At 37.3% G+C, this 20588-nt stretch overlaps 1 protein-coding gene across 2 annotated transcripts; it reads right to left on the bottom strand.

Moving 5' to 3' along the window:
* Positions 1-113: 113 nt before the first annotated feature.
* On the bottom strand, positions 114-20019 carry LOC122357355 (TBC1 domain family member 9B). 2 transcript variants are annotated; one of them, XM_043256713.1, is made up of 23 exons: positions 19764-20019; positions 18490-18600; positions 16972-17090; positions 16400-16628; positions 14957-15215; positions 14661-14868; positions 11415-11594; positions 10878-11045; positions 10424-10574; positions 9658-9872; positions 8627-8744; positions 8331-8533; positions 8045-8127; positions 7118-7247; positions 6930-7028; positions 6778-6846; positions 5825-6065; positions 4497-4562; positions 3889-3960; positions 3283-3333; positions 2945-3004; positions 2760-2857; positions 114-2021 (listed from the first exon to the last, which is right to left on the bottom strand). In XM_043256713.1, the coding sequence occupies exons 1-23, from the start codon at positions 19879-19881 to the stop codon at positions 1389-1391; spliced, it is 3681 nt and encodes a 1226-aa protein (XP_043112648.1). In that variant the 5' UTR covers positions 19882-20019; the 3' UTR covers positions 114-1388. The 2 variants fall into 2 exon arrangements, with proteins under 2 accessions (XP_043112648.1, XP_043112650.1); XM_043256715.1 differs by lacking the exon at positions 3283-3333.
* Positions 20020-20588: the final 569 nt, after the last annotated feature.

The following is a 20588-nucleotide window of genomic DNA, read 5'->3' as shown; positions in this document are numbered from 1 at the left end:
ATATATATATATGCAAACATATTGCTATTTTTATGTTTAATGCTATGCTTTTTAAGAGCGATTTATTAAAACAAGAAAAAAAAAACCTGTAACTTAACGCAAACTGATGCACTGAATTTAATTAAATTTGCATAATGGTTTCTTGAATTTTATTTCAGTGAATAAGATGTACATAAAAATATTTTGAATGAATTTAATGCTGTAAGAAAGTTTTTTTTCTAAATTCAAATGAATCAATTTATGTAAATAGAATTTCGTTCAGTGCAACAATTTAATGCATACCGAGTGTTTTAATGAAACACGCAATACATAAAAACATTTGTAAAACTATAAACTGATGGACCGAATTACATTCAATAACTACATTCAATGAATTATTCAACGGTTTACATGATTTCTTGGCTATTTATTTCCAATCCAGTGCACTATTTTACATGCATTTACAATGTTGTTCGCATTGTGCATTAAATGTATGAATTTTTCATTTATTTCAAAGTGATTCGAATGCATTTAAACTAATTAATAATTTAAACTAATTCGTTCTGCTTGAATTTTTTTTTTTTTAATGAATGAAGCCCAGTGATCGTACGTGATGACCTACAGCAAAAAAAAGTGTGGAGAATAAAAGACAAACAACTCCTGCTAAAGGCCATTATATAGTGCTAAATAAATCGGCTACATGTGTTTCGTTTTGATTGACAAAAATAAGCCAGCGCTATACTGCTTGTGTAGTTTCCGGCGACCAAACATCTGACACATCATACAAACACCGCCATCCTCAACCATTCACCTCTGATCATTAAGGCAATGACCTACTTAGATTTTTAACACACAGAAACACGGCTTTAAAGCTAAGAACGAACAACTCTTTCCATCTGAGGGTTTAAAGTAAATCTGAGTAGAGCTATGAGGTGGACTGTTCACCGAAAGGACACTTCTTACTGCCAAATACACAGAATATATCCAGCTATAGCGCACGTGCAAGAAAGCATTAGTGACATACTTTTAGTGCGGGATATTTCAACCTGGGACTTGAGACGAGTGTGCAAATCAAATATTTTTAGTGTGACGTTTCTTGATCTGTATGAGCTGAAGCAGATACATTTAGATTTACGTAGGCCGTATCCCATAATCCTCTATTCCAGACCTGCTAGCTGATGCCCATCAAAACCCATATACTAATATGAAACATGGTCATCACATCTAAAACTCCAAAGGTTACTTTTATAGAATGCAGCTGGGATGGATTTAAACGCTATTTCTTTGACTATGACACAGAAGTATCAAACTCCTATAGATAGTAACCGGACGTACACACACACACACACATATGCTTGTTTTGCACGAATGTGTGTGTTTGTGTGTTCATGCATGCTTTTATGAGCGCGTCAGTGTGTGTTCAGAGAGAAATCGTGATCGCTCGACGTACTTGTCTGTCTCTCCACGGCTCTTAGTGACTTGCATGCCGTTATCTTGCTCTGGATGTTGTGTTTTTTCTCAAAGTAGTCGACCAGCGATGTTTCTGTCAGGAACGATGCTAAAACTTGCTCGAACGTGATGGACCAATCGGCGTCCGGCGCGCTGCCCTGCCTCCGGTCCGCCCCGTCTCCGCTCATGCAGCCAATCAGTACCGTGTCGTCGGCGATGTCCTCGCACTGCAGCGAACCGGCGCTCACGACGGAGTAGGACGAAACGGACGTGTCGTCTTTGGCCTCTTCGTCGGAGCCGGCCGCTGTAGGAGGTGGCGTCTCGAGCTGCGCCTCTGCCAGGGCCTTGGAGACCAGGGACTGTCCTGATCCTCCTTCCCCAGACGAGTCCTCCCTCTCCGGCTGCAGAGCGTCGACAGCTGAGGGCAGCTGGGCTTCGGGTTTCTTGCTGCCGTTGTTGGTGAATTTCTTGCCCACTTCTCCGATGCGCAGCAGGAGACTCGCCACCGTGGCGATGCCGTGATACAGCTCCTGCTCCATGGGATCTTCACTGAACATGTTGTAGAGAGTCTTGCACATCTCAATGAACTGCTCCTGTAATTGAAAGAATAGAAAAATGTGTTTTAGTGATAATAGTCTTCAATAGGTTAAAAATGTATTTAATTAATAAGTGAATTAATGAATGTATACACACACAATTTTTATATCCAACACAATGCTTCATACAGTGTATTTCATAACTTTATTAATTGTTAAAATGGTTTAATAATTGTAATACAATAACTGTACACAAATATGTAATGCATATTTATCAGTAATGAGGGTCTCTAAAAGACAAAACTATACTTTTATCCGTTTTTAAATTGCAGTTTTCCCATTTTATCTTTGTAAGAGTCAGAAAAAAAAAATTTCATACAGCTGAAAAACTGCCATGTAAGCATCTTACTATAATTTTGATTCAATTAAAAGATTTATACAGATCTTAAACGATCAGTTCAATAGGGAAACAATAGCCATATAACCCTCTGAATCTGACTACTACTATGTTTTGTTCAGATTGGTTTATAAATCATTAGATTTGTTAAAGTAAATCATGCATGTAGTCAGAGAGTTAACTCAAGTCTACACTAACAAGGGGATAGGGATGATCACTTTGATTTGGAAAATGACCAATGAGTGTACGATACACTATACGCAAATCGTTACACCCCTATCAGATATGCAAGTACTTATTCATGGGTGGAGAATCTGATTAGGAGTTGCAATGTGAACATACGGCGACCTAAATTTCCCTCCCGACAAATGAGAGCGAGATCAGTGTATACGGGTCACCTGATTCATCCGAGGCAGATCTTTTATACTCTCTTTCTTTGGCTCTTTTTCTTTGGCCCACATTCTCAGATAATACTTATAGTCCTTCGGCTTCTCCTCTGAAAAACATAAGACACTGCCATTAAAATAACAATCAGATTAAAACTGATTCCTTACTGGAGTCATCAAAAGCAGAATATGATCACCTTTCCTCTCGTCCATGTCTCCGGCTGCTGATGCATCTCCTGCCTCCCTCAGCTCCTCGCCTGTTACGACATTAACGCTGCATTAATAAACAGACTTCCTAATGACATTTAGCAATTAATCCTTCAAAACTGTCCACCAGAAAAGGTCATCAAAACCCATGGTTAAAAATGAAATGAGCACCAAAAAGGCAAGATAATATCACGAAAGACAGATAGTGACTGGGAAACACCAAAACCAGAGGTGGTTACTGAAACAAAATCTCATCTGATCTGAGAGCATCATCTGATGCCCAAAAACACCAGAGACAGAAAACACACTCGACATGACAGACACAAACCTGAGGTCACTTCCTGTGCCAGGAAGTCCAGATGAGACAGGAAGGGAGGATCTGGAGTGATCAGATGAGAAAGAAAGAAAGAAAAAGAATGAGAGAAAGAAAGAGAAAGAGAAAGAAAATAAGAAAAGAATATTTGGGTTAAGAGAGAAAGGTGGAGATAAGGAAGACAACAAATGAGGAAAGTAAGAGAGCAGAGGTTTAATAATTAGTTATCAGTCATTAAACCTGGACTGAACCATCTACAGACACATCAGATGAGATCAGAGAAGTCAAAACAAGTTTATTAAAAATAAACTATTGAGAAGACAAATTTAAATTATTAAGAGTAAACTGACTATTCTCTTATATACTGTTTTTCAATACAAATGAAGCTCTATCTACAACAGTAAATAAAATATGCACAGTAAAATGTACTCCACATTATACTACAATTTTTTAAAATTGTAATCAAACAAGAACCAACTTTAAACCCTTGAAGCGCACGACCTTGTCTACTCCCATTGTAAGTGTATTATTATAACTATGCTCTGCTTCTGTGGAGCTTAACATGTATTGAACCTGAAATGCTTCTTTAAACGTTGTGTAGGTGGTAAACGTGTCTCGTACCCTGAGGAGTGTCGTCGTCAGTGAAGAACTGTGTGGCCTCCAGCGCTGACTCGGCCTCTTCTGGACACAACGCTTCAGAAACAGACCAGAATGATCTAATTAACAAAACTATCACATACAAAAATGACTCTAACAAGTCCAAAAAGGGCTAGTTCCTCATTTCAGTAAACCTCAAGCACGCACACACACACACACACGCATGCACGCACATAGAGTGTTTGCTGAGAGCATCTGGTTTCCTCGCACTGTGCTTTTTAAAATTTTTTGTCTTTCACACAGTTCCTAAATACAAACAAAAACACACTTAGTTTTTCTCTTTCTGCTTACACTTTTACACTCTTTCCATCACATGGGGCCTGTTTTATAACACGGGTCTACCAAACAAGCCAGGACTACATTAGATAGTCCAACTTACTTTGAACCAATCAACATGCAGTAAGTCCAAAAAAAACAAAAAAAACTTATATATATATATATATATATATATATATATATATATATATATATATATATATATATATATATATATATATATATATATATATATAGTAAACTTGATTCATGAAACAGGCCCCTGGTTAGTAAAGTCTCTGTAACTGTAAACATACCAGGAGGCAGGTGGAGTTTGTAGAGAAGTTTGAGTTTTTCCGTCATATCGCCATGATACATTCCACCTGAGAGACGACACAAACCAAAAATTGCTGTGATGAAGATTAGAAGCTTAGAAGAAGTACCAAGTTGTTTCTTTGATTTACTGGGAGTTGTTTCACAATACGTGCAGACTAAATTATATTATCCCTCAATAATTTGACCTCTTATTTTTATACATATATTTCTAGTATATTATTTCCAAACAGTGTTGCAAAGTAGATTCAAAAAGTTTAATATAAGAAGTAAAATCATGATCATTCTTTTATAAAAAAAAAATAAAAATTTGTGTGAAATAAATGATTTTCTGCATTAAATTGATGCAGTACACTGACCGCAAAGACACAGTTATCTTTTGGTTGTTGCAATTGAAATAAATGCTGTTGTTTTGAATATTCTATTTACTAAATCCCGGAAAAAAGCACAAAAAAAGTATGAAGCAAAGCAAGTTTTCAACAACTGAATAAAAATCTGCATATTAGAATGATTTCTGAAGGACTGCGAGACAGTGAAGTAAAGTAATGTACAGTGTAAAGTAAAGTAGATTTTAGATAATTATTACTTTAAATTCTAACAATATTTCACAATATTATTGTATTTTTACTCAAATAAATGTACCTTTGGTGAGAATTGAGAAACTTTTAAAACCTGAAAATCTGACCCCCAACTTTTGAACGGTAGTGTATAAATATTATATAAGGATGTAATAAATTCATTCCTCAATTAAATCAACCGTTTAAATGATTGAATTCAAATGCAAGGATTCGCTTATTTACAGACTTACTGCCACCTACTGTCACATTCAGAGTATCTTCTATTATTTAAATAACTTCAAATATCATTTGTCAAAAGACAAGATACATCCTTTTATGAATGCCATATAAAAAAAAAAAGCCCATGAAATGAAAAAATCAGTTCAAATGTATTGTCAAAGATTAGTATCTATCAGTGTGAACTGACCAGTATACAGAATAAGAAAAATATCACAATCTTCAGGATTCAGCTCTCCACGCCTCTCCTTAAGATACCAGCACAATAACATACTTAGAAAAATACTGTGTAATTACTGTTATCGAAAAAAAAAAATCTCCGATAACAGTATAGAGATATAATTTTTCGTCAATATTGCACACCCCTACTTTCAGCATATATTGATTCTATGGTGATGCTTTTATGGAGAGGCTTTTGAGGTCTTGGATTGTTGAGCTTTTCTCTTTCTTAAGCTTTCACATAAATCAAACTCAGACTCTACTAATCTACAAGCTATGGTGTAAGTGCATCCACTCACTGAGCCCAGTGACAAACTCTTTGAAGTTGATGAGAGAGTCTTTGTTTTGGTCGAGCAGGCGGAAGAGTCGGCTGGAGAGCGTGTTGGTGTGAAGGCCGCAGCTCCAGGGTGCCAGAGCGGAGAAGAGCTGAACGAACTGACCGCAGTCGATGCGGTACTGCTCCAGATACGGCAGACTCGGGTCGTGCCGCTCCGCCGCGGTGCTGCTCGCTCCCCAGTAACAACTCATGATGTGCTTGGCCTGGGACACACACACACACACACACATATATATATACACTAACATTCACACAATAACTAGAGATGGATGACATGACAGAAGGTACTGAAGACATGTCCCACAAATGCATGAAACCACACAATAATCCAGACTCCACAAAATGAGAAACGCCTTTCTGTGAACTATTTAATCACTGGTTCATTAAGCATCACTACGTTGTTAGTTAATTAATGCTGAACATTTTAGTTAAATTTATATTGTTATATTAATGTTGTAGTATGTTGTAATATTAATGCTGTAATTGTTGTTAATAATAATAATAATAATAATAATAATAATAATAATAATAATACAAATAATAATAATTAATAAATAAAACATACTATCAAAGGTTCTAGTGGTACTGACCAACTAAACTAAAATACCAAGAATTAATGGTGTCTTTTTAGTTTAAAAAGAGCATTAGGTGTTCAGAAGGACACTTTAGAAAAAAATTCATAACTAAATAAAATGTACAATGACAAATGTTGGTGATATAACTATAACGTACACAAACATACGGACAGCTAGTGGTTTCCTTAGTTTAAAATGAGCATTAAGGTGTTTGGAAAACATAAAATAATAAACAAAACAAAGCCATACAATATAATGCATACAATTCTATTATTACTATTTAATTAAACATCTCAAAAGCTGTACGTTCTGAGTTTACGCATCTTTTCGTTTATCTTACCTTAAAAAGAACATAGAGTTCTTCCAGCTCCTCAATAGTGAAGGCAGACTCTGTCATGATCGCTCTCACCTGAAAAATCACACAATACAGCATAAATGATCACATGTGGAGATGTAATACTGTGAAATACGACTTTTTGATTACACACTTACCACACTCCTCTTGGCTGTGTCTTCTAGTGACTGTATGACCTTTAACCTTTGTTTGAACCTCATCTGCTCGATGACATCGGCACGCAGGCTACCAAACTTCTACAGTTAGATCAAATCATCGTATGCAGTTATTAAGGATGATATTGTCGTCTGTGTTTGTCTAAACCCCGCTTGCTCCGCCCCCTTACCTCGTAGGACGCTTTAATGAGCTCAAAGACGTCAATCTCAGGTGGAGGGTTGTTGCCACTGGTCAACAGGGCATGAAGGTGGGGAATGGGTGGAGAAACGGTCTGCTTATTTACAACGTTATCCAAATATCTGCAAGATCCAGAAACAGAACAAACCTTATTTAGTGCATCTTCACAAAGCTTTAAAAGTTTTTAAATAAAAGTCTTATGGGTCAGATGTTATTACTCATATGGTATGCTATAGTATGAGAGCTCAATCTTACTCACAGGCCTAAAATAATTAATAAATAAGAAATAAATATGACATGATAATTATATGAGCAAAAGGCAAGATGGAATTCTGATAATTGTTCAACTCTAAAAGACACTTGCATAAAAATCAGTGACATATATACAATAACATAGTCGTAGTGAGATAATATAAATTCATATTCATATTCAAAACATATTCAATATAATGCAATGATGCGAGATGAACAAAAACATTCCTTAAAAGCCTGTTAATTATATTTGATAAAAAAAAACAATATTATCTCTGCATAATCAAGTAAACTGAAGCTGTTCCAGTCTAGTAGGTGTTCATCGTGAAATGTTACTAAAAATATCACTCAGTTCAGATTAAGGCAAAAAGACATGTGAAGCACGATCTGAAGGTGGACATTTCTATAATTATACAAACTTTTCTTTGCTAAAAAAAGACCTATCAATCAGACGACAGAAGACATGTATTACACTGTGCGCAGCAAAGGTTTTGATCATTCACAGACTTACTTGTGAATCAAATGTCATAACGTAGGGTTAAAACTTAACTTAAAAAAGAAAAAACATTAGTTGCTTAATGCCAATGTGAACATTACCATCATACTGCTTTCACTCTACAGTCATCTTCTAAACCAAGTTATATGATGCTATGTTAGCCACACGCACCTGCCCAGAATAGTCATGGCTTCTCCCTCATCTGAACAAGACAGCAGTTGATCCATGTTTGCATGTAGCACAGCTAATGCCACCTGGAGAAGAGTTACACACACCTAGTAGTGTCATTTACATGTCACAGATGCTGACTGGGGTGCTTATATTCTTTGGGAAATATCGCTTAAAGCACATACACATCACAGTGAGAATTTACCCTTAGTATCAGCATTGTATTCATATGTATGCAAAACCCTCTGAAACATCACCGGTGTGTGATGCAGCATCTGATAATCTTCACCTGGAAAATGACTTTAATGCCCTCGTAGAAGAAGCAGTCGACCAGCAGCACCGCGCTGTCGAAAGGCATGACGGACAAGAAGAGTGTGAGAAACCAGGACAGAGAGATGGTGGAGATGACGCCCAAATCCTGCATGTGTTCGTACAACAGCGGCAGACACTCGCGGGTCAGTTCCTCAAACACACCCTGATCCACCAGCGCTCCTGACACACACGACACACAAATACCGGTGAGCAGAAATCACCCGACTGGATACAACGCTCATCAAACAATGCCTTTACGTTTAAGTCACTGACCTACAACTCTAGTGTTGTAATAGTCGGGCAGCATCCGTTCACACAGAGCTACGAGCAGCCAGAAGGCCTCCTCTTCAGTACAATACAACAACAACACAGACGTAACAATGTTCATTGCCTGAGGAGAGAGGTGAAGCAGAACAATGTTAAACAGCAGCTCTCGTGTGACTTCTCCACAGACGGACTGTGCCAGAGCCATGCTGGTCTCAAAGCACTCAAGTCATAACAATGCACTTATATAAAGTACTTAACATGCACAGACTGCAAAACATCATCAATATGTAGGACAATAAATGAGTAAAAAAAAAAAAAAAAAGTACCCATTCACCCATTACAAGGAAAAAACAAAACAAAACTGCATTTCAATTGCGCACTGCAATGCAAAATTGGTTAACAAACACCATGTTCCTGTTTTTGATGTGCTGCAAAGAGTATATCGGTAAGGATGCTCTGATTTATAAAGACAATAAGAGTTTTATTTAAAAATAAAGGTGTAAATTGATTACTGTCAATCCTATTTATTATATGCATTGGTTTATATGTAAATACTTTAACAGTTAAATTAAAAAAAATGCAACGCTTTTGTGCAATAAAAGCCATGGGCAAAAACTTAGTTCTTATATTCTCATATTTAAAATTGTCTACTGTGCATGCAAGTTTTATTTTATTACACCGTGTTCTGAATTATCAGTCAAGTTGAAATTCTGATCATACTTTTCTCCCGAAGAACATTTTACCAATCCCTAACCCCATTAATCTTAATAACTATTATTGATTTTGTATTTAATCATATATAATTGATATATAATTGTGGCTGAAGGCCAAAAACTCTTTATATTCAGGTGTGCCGAATTATTAAGATTATCAGATTCTGGAAGATAAATTCCAGACATTAGTTCCTTCAAGAGTCACTCACAACTGTATTGCAGTTCCCACAAAGTTGTAAAAAAATACATTGTTCGGTCAGTTCAAAAGTAATAGAAAGTTCCCACAATTCACAGACACAAACGTGTGTGTGTGTGTGTGTGTACCTGGCAGTATCCGATGCTGGGGTTTCTGTAAGCGTAGGCGGTCAGGACGCGTCTCAAGGCAGCGATGCCCATCTCGTTCTGGAAGGCGTGATGTTCAGGCATGGATCGGTGCAGGTCTCTCTCGATCTCCTCGGTCGCTAGAGTACATTTACCCATCGCCTGCTCGACCAAACTGCCATAGTAACCAGGGTGTGTGGCCATCTCGTTCTGAGCACCTGAAACACGGGGAAAATAACAGGTTTTAAACGTCATAATGAGGAGCAGAGCAGCTCTATGACAACAGCCTTCACTGACAGCGTGTGAGATCTCACACTGATGTGTAAACATGGCGGTCACACACACAGGGAGCAGAAGTCACACACACACACACACACACACACAAACACACTAATACTCATGTTAACTGTGCATAGTATGCAAATGTTCAATAATGCACTGAATACCGTACAAGATGCACACAAAACAAAACACTGCAGCTCAAAATGCAACATGTTCGACCTGACAGCTTTTTTTCCCCTCTCTAATGGTGACCTGCTAACCTGCTAAGAGCCTAGAGATAAAAATATTACCCAACTTTGGGACACAGCATCAAAGGGAAACACTGATGTTTAATTTTTTCCTTTGAAATAAATAAATAAATACACTTATAATGTATCAAATGATCATAAATATACTTATTAGATTAAAAGTGCAAAATTACAATATAAAAAAAAAAGGCATGTGGTCTAGGTGAGCAGGGCCCCCTGGAGTTCGGAGGACTCATTACCTGAGAACAGCAGCCACAGTTCTCCTCTCAAACTCTCTGGTATCCCGTTCAGAACCAGCTCTCTGGTCTTAGACGTGCGGTACATACAAACTCCACGGCCAAACTCAAAGAAGTGGATCTTCCACGATTCCTCTTTCATCTTCTCTCTCGTCTGGAGGAGGTCAAAACGCAAGACGACATGTTTCTTTGATTTAGATTTCGTTATATTTCTGTGGAAATTTCTTTCAAATAAAATGTTTTTAGTTAGCAAACATAAAGCTGGTTTGCATTTATTTTTGAAAGTAAAGATATTTAATAGTTTAAATAATGTACTTTCTATTTATCATAGAACCTTGCAGAAACTTTTTGCTAATTTGCCGGGTAATAAGCAGATAAAATGGTTTTAAAATCCTTTTACGCATAATTGCTTAAACCACTTTACATGAGGGCTGATGGATGGAGGGGTGTGTCTCACCACTTTAGGCCCCAGCTCTTCCGGGACGTCCTGCTGGTAGATTTGCAGTAGGCCCTTCTTTGCAGTGGGCAGACTGGGGCTGTAGTGTTGGCTCTGGGGCATCTCTCCGAGCCCCAGGACAGGAGGGGACGGGGGCAGAGAGGGTGGTGTACTTGGGCTGGGATTCTCCTGGAAACAAAAATCATGAATAAGTAAATACTCCAGTTAATAAGCTTAAGTCAGTAAGACTTTTGTTTTTGAACTAAATTAATACTTTTATTCAGCAAGGATATACGCAATTGATCAAAAGTAACAAATACATTTATAAAATTGCAATTATTACAAGTAAATGTAATATTACTAGATTTGAAAACAACATTCTCTGAGAAAGGTTATTTTAAATTGTAGTAATATTTCACAATATTGCCATTTTTAATGCATCATCTTAGCCAAAGATTTGCACAAAGGACTTCTTTCAAAACAAATTTTACCAACCCTAAACTTTTGATCGAACGTGTAAATAAAAGAAAACTGCTATTGTGACAAACTCAGACTCACGGATTGAGTGTTTAGGCCACATGGCCTGTCAGGAGTGCGCTGCAGGAAATCAGAGATGCGCTGTACAAGGAAGTCACGGTCTTTGAGGTTTGCAAAAAGGAAGGTCATCTTGTTTTTAGTGCTAATCGACAGTGGACTCGGCAAAACACTGCTGCTGTCCGCTTTCTCCACTATAGTCACCTACAGAGAAAGAACGTCAAGCTGTCGTTACTATATGTGCATGTTATTTTTTTCAAAACTGTGATTAACACTGACATTGTGTATTTACTGTGTACATTACGTACATATAAATACACATACACAAATACACACACACACACATATATATTCTTATTCACAAATATATTCTTTTTTCACAAATCGCACCCTGCACATACATAATAAATATACAAAGTACACACACATATCATACAAGCCAAAAGTGACTCAAAAAGTGAAAATTTCCCCACATTTTACTAACCCCCAAGCCACCCTAGGCGTATATAACTTCTTTCTCTAAGACAAACACAGTCTGAGTTTTAAAAAAATATACCCTGGTTCTTCCAAGCTTAGTAATGCTGGTGGATGGACATATTCATTGTGAGACTAACCTATACGCCTCCGGAGGTTTAACACATCTTCTTTCGCTTTTGTAACGAAAAGAACTCAAATCACTGACTTCCACGTACGCGTTCACGAGTTGAGTGAACTATTCCTTTAATTATTTGTCAGCACTAGTGCGTTTCCGCATTTACATGGATAAAAGCAAAAAAAATAAATCTTTTGACTGAAAATCTTTCCTTGACCAAACCCCATTCCACAGCCGTACCTGTCACACACCCGGTTTAAGAACCGTGCTTTCTTCTTGTAATTAGGAGTGCTTGTCCTCTTAATTTAAAAAAATTAAGGGGCACTTTTTAATTGATGATAGAAAAAATTCTGAGGAAAATTTGCCTTCTTAATATGAGGTTGATATTTGAATTCTTTTTACCTTTGTAAATGCATTTTTTTAATTTTATTAAATGCATTTTTTTTTTCAAATAAATGATCAATACTTTCTGATTATTTCAGTTAGGTGTAACTATAATCTATTCAACTGTAAATTATAATACTGGATGGTCTTCACTGTAATGAAAGATTTAATTAGGCTGCTATCTCTTCAGGACCTCATGCATAGAATATACTAATATACTGTTACACATGGCTCAATGCTTTCTTTTCTCTTTAGGTGCGCTTGTCCTCCTAAATAAAAAAAAAAAAAAAAAAAAAAAAGGTTTCCGAGCACCTTCTGATAAATACATTTTAAAAAATTCTAATACGAGGTGACCTTTAACTCCTTAAAGTCACTTACATGACGTTTCATGCAAGGCAAAAAAAATACAAATTTGTTTTTAAGCTTTCCAAAATTTCTATTTAAAACAATATAATAAATAGTAGAGTAAGTTGGCAACAGTACTAATAAAAAAAATGTATTTGTACTACAAAGGTTTTTAAATGTTATATAAGGCTCGGATGTGACATGAGTGAATTAAAATACATAAATTCATGTGGAGATTAATGTTTTAAATATAAAATTTTGAATACAAAATTAAAAGATTAAAAGTGTAATTTATACATCAGCAGCCAGGAAGTGAATTCATTCAATTGATTCGTTCGAACAGACGATTGACTCTGATTGAAATTTAACAAGTGGCTGTCTTTATGAATGGCCATTCATGAATCACTAGATTCGTTCAAAAACTTTTTTTTTTTTTTTTATTCATGAATGAAACACTGCTATGTTTCCATTTAGAGCCGCAGCTGTTACTTTATCTGGTACTATCTGGTTTCCATTAATGATATAGAGCAAAATCATGCAGACCTAGTTCATTGATATATTGTATTAAAATCAATATCACATTTGCAAACTCCTTTAATAATAAATAAAAGCCGACACTCTCCTTGTTGAGATTTGTGAGCGGAAAATGAGCAGAAAATGAGCATGCATGCGAGTTCTCATAACTCATAAGCACGTGCAAATGTGATACATTATGCTGGAACATGGTACATATACATATATACACACACACACCAGCCACTTTATTAGGTACACCTGTCCAACTGCTCGTTAACGCAAATTTCTAATCAGCCAATCACATGGCAGCAACTCAATGCATTTAGGCATGTAGACATGGTCAAGACGATCTGCTGCAGTTCAAACCGAGCATCAGAATGGGGATGAAAAATTATTTATTAGGCATGGTTGTTGGTGCCAGATGCGCTGGTTTGAGTATTTCAGAAACTGCTGATCTACTGGGACTTTCACGCACAACCATCTCTAGGGTTTGCAGAGAATGGTCCGAAAAACAGAAAATATCCAGTGAGCGGCAGGCCTATGGGCGCAAATGCCTTGTTAATGCCAGAGGTCAGAGGAGAATGGCCAGACTGGTTCGAGCTCATAGAAAGACAACAGTAACTCAAATAACCACTCGTTACAACCAAGAAGAGCATCTCTGAACGCACATGTCGAACCTTGATGGGCTACAGCAGCAAAGACCATACCGGGTGCCACTCCTGGCACTATAATTCACAGGCTCACCAAAATTGAACAATAGGAGATTGGAAAAACGTTGCTTGGTCTGATGAGTCTGATTTCTGAAGCGACATTTGGATGGTAGGGTCAGAATTTGGCATTAACATGAAAGCATGGATCCATCCTGCCTTGTGTCAACGGTTCAGGCTGGTGGCGGTGGTGTAATGGTGTGGGGGGTATTTTCTTGGCACACTTTGGGCCCAGCAGTACCAATTCATCATTGAGTCAACGCCACAAAAGTATTATTGCTGACCATGTCCATCCCTTTGTGTGACCACAGTGTACCCATCTTCTGATGGCTACTTCCAGCAGGATTAATGCGCCATGTAATAAAGCATGAATCATCTCAGACTGTTTTTTTGAACATGACAATGAGTTCACTGTACTCAAATGGCCTCCACAGTCACCAGATCTCAATCCAAGAGAGCACCTTTGAGATGTGGTGGAACGAGAGATTCGAGTTAGCAGACAAATCTGCAGCAACTGCGTGAAGCTATCATGTCAATAGGGACCAAAATCTCTGAGGAATGTTTCCAGTACCTTGTTGAATCTATGCCACGAAGGATTAAGGCAGTTCTGAAGTTCAAAAGGGGGTCCAACCCGGTAAGGTGTACCTAATAAAGTGGCCAGTGTGTGTGTGTGATGTATATATATACATTGGAAGCAATTAACAACTGTTCAATCCATGCATTTACCTCTCTCAGTGGAATGATAAGTTGACATAGATCTTCCTCTCGACTTGCAAAGCAGATATAGTTGTTAGAAACAAACATTTGACCGACGACATGCATCTTAGCGAAAGGCGTCCAAAGTGTACAGTCGGTGTGTCCATCCAGACGCTCGTCCTGCGTGAGCCGGAAGAGGGCTCTGTACCGCTCGTTCTTTGCACGGGCATCCAAGTCCCTGAAACATGAGTAAACACAAAATAAATCCAGACTACTCTGACAAACAAGCCGCTCTGCTTATACAATGAAATTCACGGTCCGCTCACCTCTTGAGCGCAGAGACGTTTTTCAGGGTCTTGCAGGGTTTGGGGAGCGAGCGGTCGGCGGCGAAGCTCTCGTTGTCCAGCAGCTGTCTCATGGCGATGTTGGCCAGCTGCTCCATCAGTTTGAAGGTCTCGTTGATGTTGAGGAACATGGAGAAGAAGTGCTCGGTGTCACGTGTGCTCACGCGGATGCTCTCGGGGAAAACCAGCGTGGCGTTCTTGTCCAGCTGCGTGACGTCTGTCCACTGCACCACCAGAGAAACTACAGACACAGGAATGAAGACAGAAATAAACAAGATTTGAAAAACAAGCAAGGGCAAGAACAGATTTCATTAGTCATGGTGGAAGAAAGGAAGCATGCCCTAAGCGCAATTTCACACAAACTAAAGCACATTTAACTCAATATGCAACAGAGCCCTTTTCACAGAGCATTTAAAATGACATCACTAAACAGCAACCTGAAATAATTCATTCTGATTGGTCGGTCCTGACATGTGGTTGAATAATATGATAACAGTTTAATCTCTGTTATCCACTTGTCAGAAGTTATCATAGTATTTCATTTTATAATATCAAACATTTTTTAATATCAAATGCTTTTTTTGTTTCTGTATTAAATCTTATTAGTTATACATAACTGTATTTCATAAAAATACAGTAAAAGCAAAAATACTGTGAAAATAATCCAAATAAAAAATTAAAAACAATGTTTTCTTTAACACTATGAAGCCTGTATTCCTACAGCATTATAATGGTACTCCTACAGTATTATATTATATTGCATTATAAGTCTCATATCTTGCCATTTTACTTGTTACTTTACTTAAAGTGGACAAATACCACTTACATTATTAATAATAACAACAACAAAACATATGTTTTTCTCACACAGCCATAAGATCAGATGAATGTGTAATATTTGCTTTGCACACACACACATATATATAATATCAGACTGATTACTTTGGGCAGCTGTTGATTAGCAACTACATGTGAACTAGCCTTCATTAGCATATATTTAGCAGACACACTACTAATACTAAACACTTTATTTTGACGGTTCCTCAACAGACATACTGAGTATAGGATACTTATAGTATAGGTATGTGAACATTCTATCTACTCTACCTAAGTCTACTAATACTCTTAGGTTTCTAAAGTAAACATTGCATTTTTTTTCAGTTGAAAGTATTAGCTAGCTCACATTAGCCTCAATATTAGCCTCACAGGAAACACTCAAAAAACACATTTGGCACCTGACCACTCACAAGATGTTTTAAGTTACTGTGCAAATAAACTAATGTCAAGATATGCTATAGTTAATTATAAATGAAGTAGATTTAATATGATGTTCATTTCGTGTTATAAATAATTTCACAAACATGCAAATATTATGATAGTTTTTATGATTATTTGTGAGATGCATCAGGTATGCACGTATCTCACCCTCTTTTCCCAGCAGGAAGGAGTAGAAGCAGAGGTGATTTACGGACAGGTATATCCAGCCCTGCCGCGGGACCCTGCCCTTCCAGTAGCTGCAGGGGTAATAGTTCACCAGCTTCTCTTCCTCCGGCATGCCGAACAACTTCCGCATCTTCAGCTCGGCCTCACGAAACTTCCCCGGATCCTCGTCTTCCTGAGGCTTGCCGCTTTTGTTCTCTTCAGCGATGATGCCCTGCGAAGAAGTGCAAGTTAAAGTTTGGGGTGGCCATGCTTTTTTATGTTTACGAAAGATGACTTTGCTGCTCACCAATCCTGCAAACACGGTCAAATATTTGTTTGAAACATTTCTGTTCGTTATCAATGCTGAAAACAATGCTTTTCTATTTTTGAGGAAAGAGTGATTAATAAAAAAAGAAAAGAAAAAAGAATTAATGCTTTTTAGTTTATTTTGCCTCAGAACTATTAGGCTTAGGCTAAGATTTGAAAAGCAACCATAACTCGCCGTCTCTGAAGAATTGACTTAATACTAATGTAACGGCTTCGATATATTATTTTTTTAAAAAAACAAATGTCACCTGTATTTTGCCCTTGATGAAGGTTGTGATGTCATCGTCATTGTCAAAGATGGACAGAGTCTGCAGCAGGTTTGTCTCAAGCCACTCCCAGTGTTCAGTGATCTCCTTCCGAGACGAGCCTGAGACACACACACACACACACAGACACACACACACACACACACACACACACACACAGACACACACACACACACACACACACACACAGACACACACACACACACACACACACACACACACACACACACAGACACAGACAGACACACACACACACACAGACACACAGACAGACACACAGACACACAGACACACAGACAGACACACAGACACACACACACACACACAGACACACACACACATCAGAATTAACTGTGTCACAGCCTTTAATATGTCACTCAAATTGAGAGCGGCTGTTTAAAGGTCAGGTGAGGTTTACACACACGAGATACGACCGATGTGACTCAACGCAGTCAGTCACCCTCCAGACGATGCTGAGACGACGGCAATAAACAAACCCGGGCAAAAATAACTATTTGTTTAGGAAAACATCAAGCTTCCTTTGTTATCTGTAATCTGACTAAAATCCAGACTAATCAATTCATCTGGAGAAAGACAAAACAACTGTTAGCTATACTGAGACCTCTAGATCACCTATAATATAAAGTCAGTATTAGTTTACAGACGTTTGTCATAATAAGTAAGTTATTGTTCTACGAATAATTTGTGTGTGTGGATGGAGGGACTTGTGCTCATTACCTAAAACCACTGAAAAAAAATCCATTGCTTGCAATAAAATAAATATTAACTACAATGAACTAGAATTTTAACTACCGCCGTAAAGTAAATAAAAAAAATCTAAAATCTATAAAACTGTCAGAAAACACAAAACAAAATGACCAAAACTTTAACTAAAATTCTAAATGTATAGAAAAATTCTAATTTGAAATATTAACAACGACTTGTTTCTGTCAGCGTTTCATAACTGTTGTGCTTCAAACTGCATTTATATTCAATGTGAATGCATGGAACAAATGTAGTATGTTTTGTGAGGAAATTAACTAGTACTCTTCCTTCTTTCTTATATAAACAATTCCTTAAAAAAATTCTATAACACCAATCTGAGATTTGTAAAGGTTTCTAAGCTTTTCAAAAAGTATCCATTACTAATTTTAACCAACCTATAAACCCCATAAGTAAGAACAATAAGTATCCGTTGCTATTAATATACCTAAAATACATATAATTAATATACATGTGGGTATTGCATATAATTATTATGTAAACAAAAATGTTTTATTTTGGATTAATCATTTGATAGCACTAATATACTTCCAAGTAATGATCATATTTTAAAAAATATATATTACATAACATTATATATTTAGTAAGCACCAACTAACTAACCAGTTTGAAGCAAGCTTGTTTTCTTATGCATACTGAGCATATGGGAACGTCCCTATTTTGTGTACATTTATGATCCGGATATCAAGTGCTGTTCTACAGACTTTAAATACGGACCGCAAGCAATATTCCAGAAGATCTGAGACTCTCCCGTCTGATGCAGGATCCTGTACGGCGCCACGCGGGCACTCGAGTCCAGCACCACATCCAACGTACCCACCAGCAAACCTGACAGAAACCAGAGAGAGAGAAAAGTACGCAGGTCATGTCTACACGCAGTATGAAGAAGGAAAAAAATGTCAATAACAAGAGTCAGAGCTCAGTGGGTTCCTTCAGTTCCCATTGCTGACATGCATGTATTTACGCAGATAAACACTTGTGTGTGAGAGAGAGAGAGAGAGAGAGAGAGAGGAATTTAAGACATGGCATGCCATTTATCACACACATCTTGACTTCCTCCAACAGGGGTCACATGATCAGTTAATGTGTGATTCTGATGGAGACATAAACACTAACCGGCTTCTTCTAAAGGGATGAAGCGTTGTTGCGATGCGTAATGGTCAAACATTGCGCAAGAGTGACATTAACACACACTATACCTAATAACAAGTATGACAAAACACCCGTATGATGTAACTTTCAGACAACAATGGGGTAATGCTGAGGTCTTCCTAACATAATTGAGTTTATAGTGAGGTTCAGAGGTGAATGCAGTCATTCTCCTGTCATGTGAGACACTCCTCTTAAAAAGGGCCTGCTTGTGTTTGTTTATAGGAGCTAAGGGAACCACTTGAATATCTTTCTTGTGAGGAAAAAATAAGTTAAAATAGTGTGACACAACACAGACCAAACAAAGGCTTTTCTCAAGATACAGATTTAGTTATACAGTTAACAGTATATATATATATATATATATATATATATATATATATATATATATATATATATATATATATATATACACACACACACACAATGTTAAACCATTATGTTATACCATTTCTGCACAGACCTGAAGAGTGCGTTTTATATCAGGCAAATATCAGACACCTAAGAAACGTTACATTTATCATTTCAACTACGTGTAATTTATTTATTACTGTATTTCCGATCAACAACATTAAACCATACACTTGTATGTTGTACACACACATATCAATATGCGTAAATGTAACGCATAAAAGGTATATTTCATAAATATGTGTGATATAAATAAACAGCTGACGCAAACACAGCCAGCATCAATGAAGAGACCAAAACAAATCAACCTACAGATTATTCCACATGTTACAATGAATCATGAACGTGTTGATAAGCTCTCCTTCATTATGCATGTGTGATCTGTCATGCACACGAGCCCTGATGGTTTATATTTGGGTAATGTCTCGTACCCGTGATGCCTCCTCCGCGCCCGTGTCCCTTCCTCCTCTGCAGGATGAAATAGGGATTCGCTCGCTCGCTCACCCACAGCGCGTTGGCCAGTAACACCTCCTCCGGGGTAATCCACATGGCTTCGCGGGCGCTTTCACTCTGTAGATGCGGCCAATGTGCGAGTTTTAATCATGGACAGGACCCAGCTGATGTTTGTCTGCATGAGCCGCCCAACTCACTGCGGGCGAAACCAGCCACCGTGGAGCCAAAATGCCCTCCTGAGCCACTGGACCGCCAAAATAAAAGTCTTAAAATTATATATTCCACAGCGACATTAAAACTCGGAGATATCTCATTACTGCGGGTTTTAAGTGACTTTTCCGGTATTGTATCTGTCCCGTTTCGCAGATAATCATTTGCTTGCACTCGGTGTTGTTTTCAGAAGTTTACAAACTTGAATCTGGGGACCCTTAAAATGTTAAAGTAAAAAGTATTTTTATTTGTATTTTTTAGTTTCCTATGCTATTTTATCATATTAATTCAATGTGTTTAACCTAATTTAAATAAATAACACTAACAAAATTAGTCTCATTCTGCTTTGTGCAGTCTGTTTGGGGCTGTACTGACAGACCTAGTTTTCACCATAAATAAATATAATACTGTATTTCTTTTTTAATAATATTATTGTAATGCTATAGAAATAAACATGATTTTTTCATGTGTACATTATTTTAACAGCAGAGTGTTTAACTCTTTTCACTAAAACAGTTAATCTGTAAATGTATTGAGCGTTTATGCAAAAATTTTGTATTTTAGCATGCAGTGCACATTTATATCCACGTTGT

This window comes from Puntigrus tetrazona, chromosome 14 (genome assembly GCF_018831695.1).
Source record: "Puntigrus tetrazona isolate hp1 chromosome 14, ASM1883169v1, whole genome shotgun sequence".
NCBI classification, from domain to species: domain Eukaryota; kingdom Metazoa; phylum Chordata; class Actinopteri; order Cypriniformes; family Cyprinidae; genus Puntigrus; species Puntigrus tetrazona.
The sequence above is the reverse complement of the archived record's forward strand: the minus strand, read 5'-3'. Positions and strand labels throughout refer to the sequence as shown.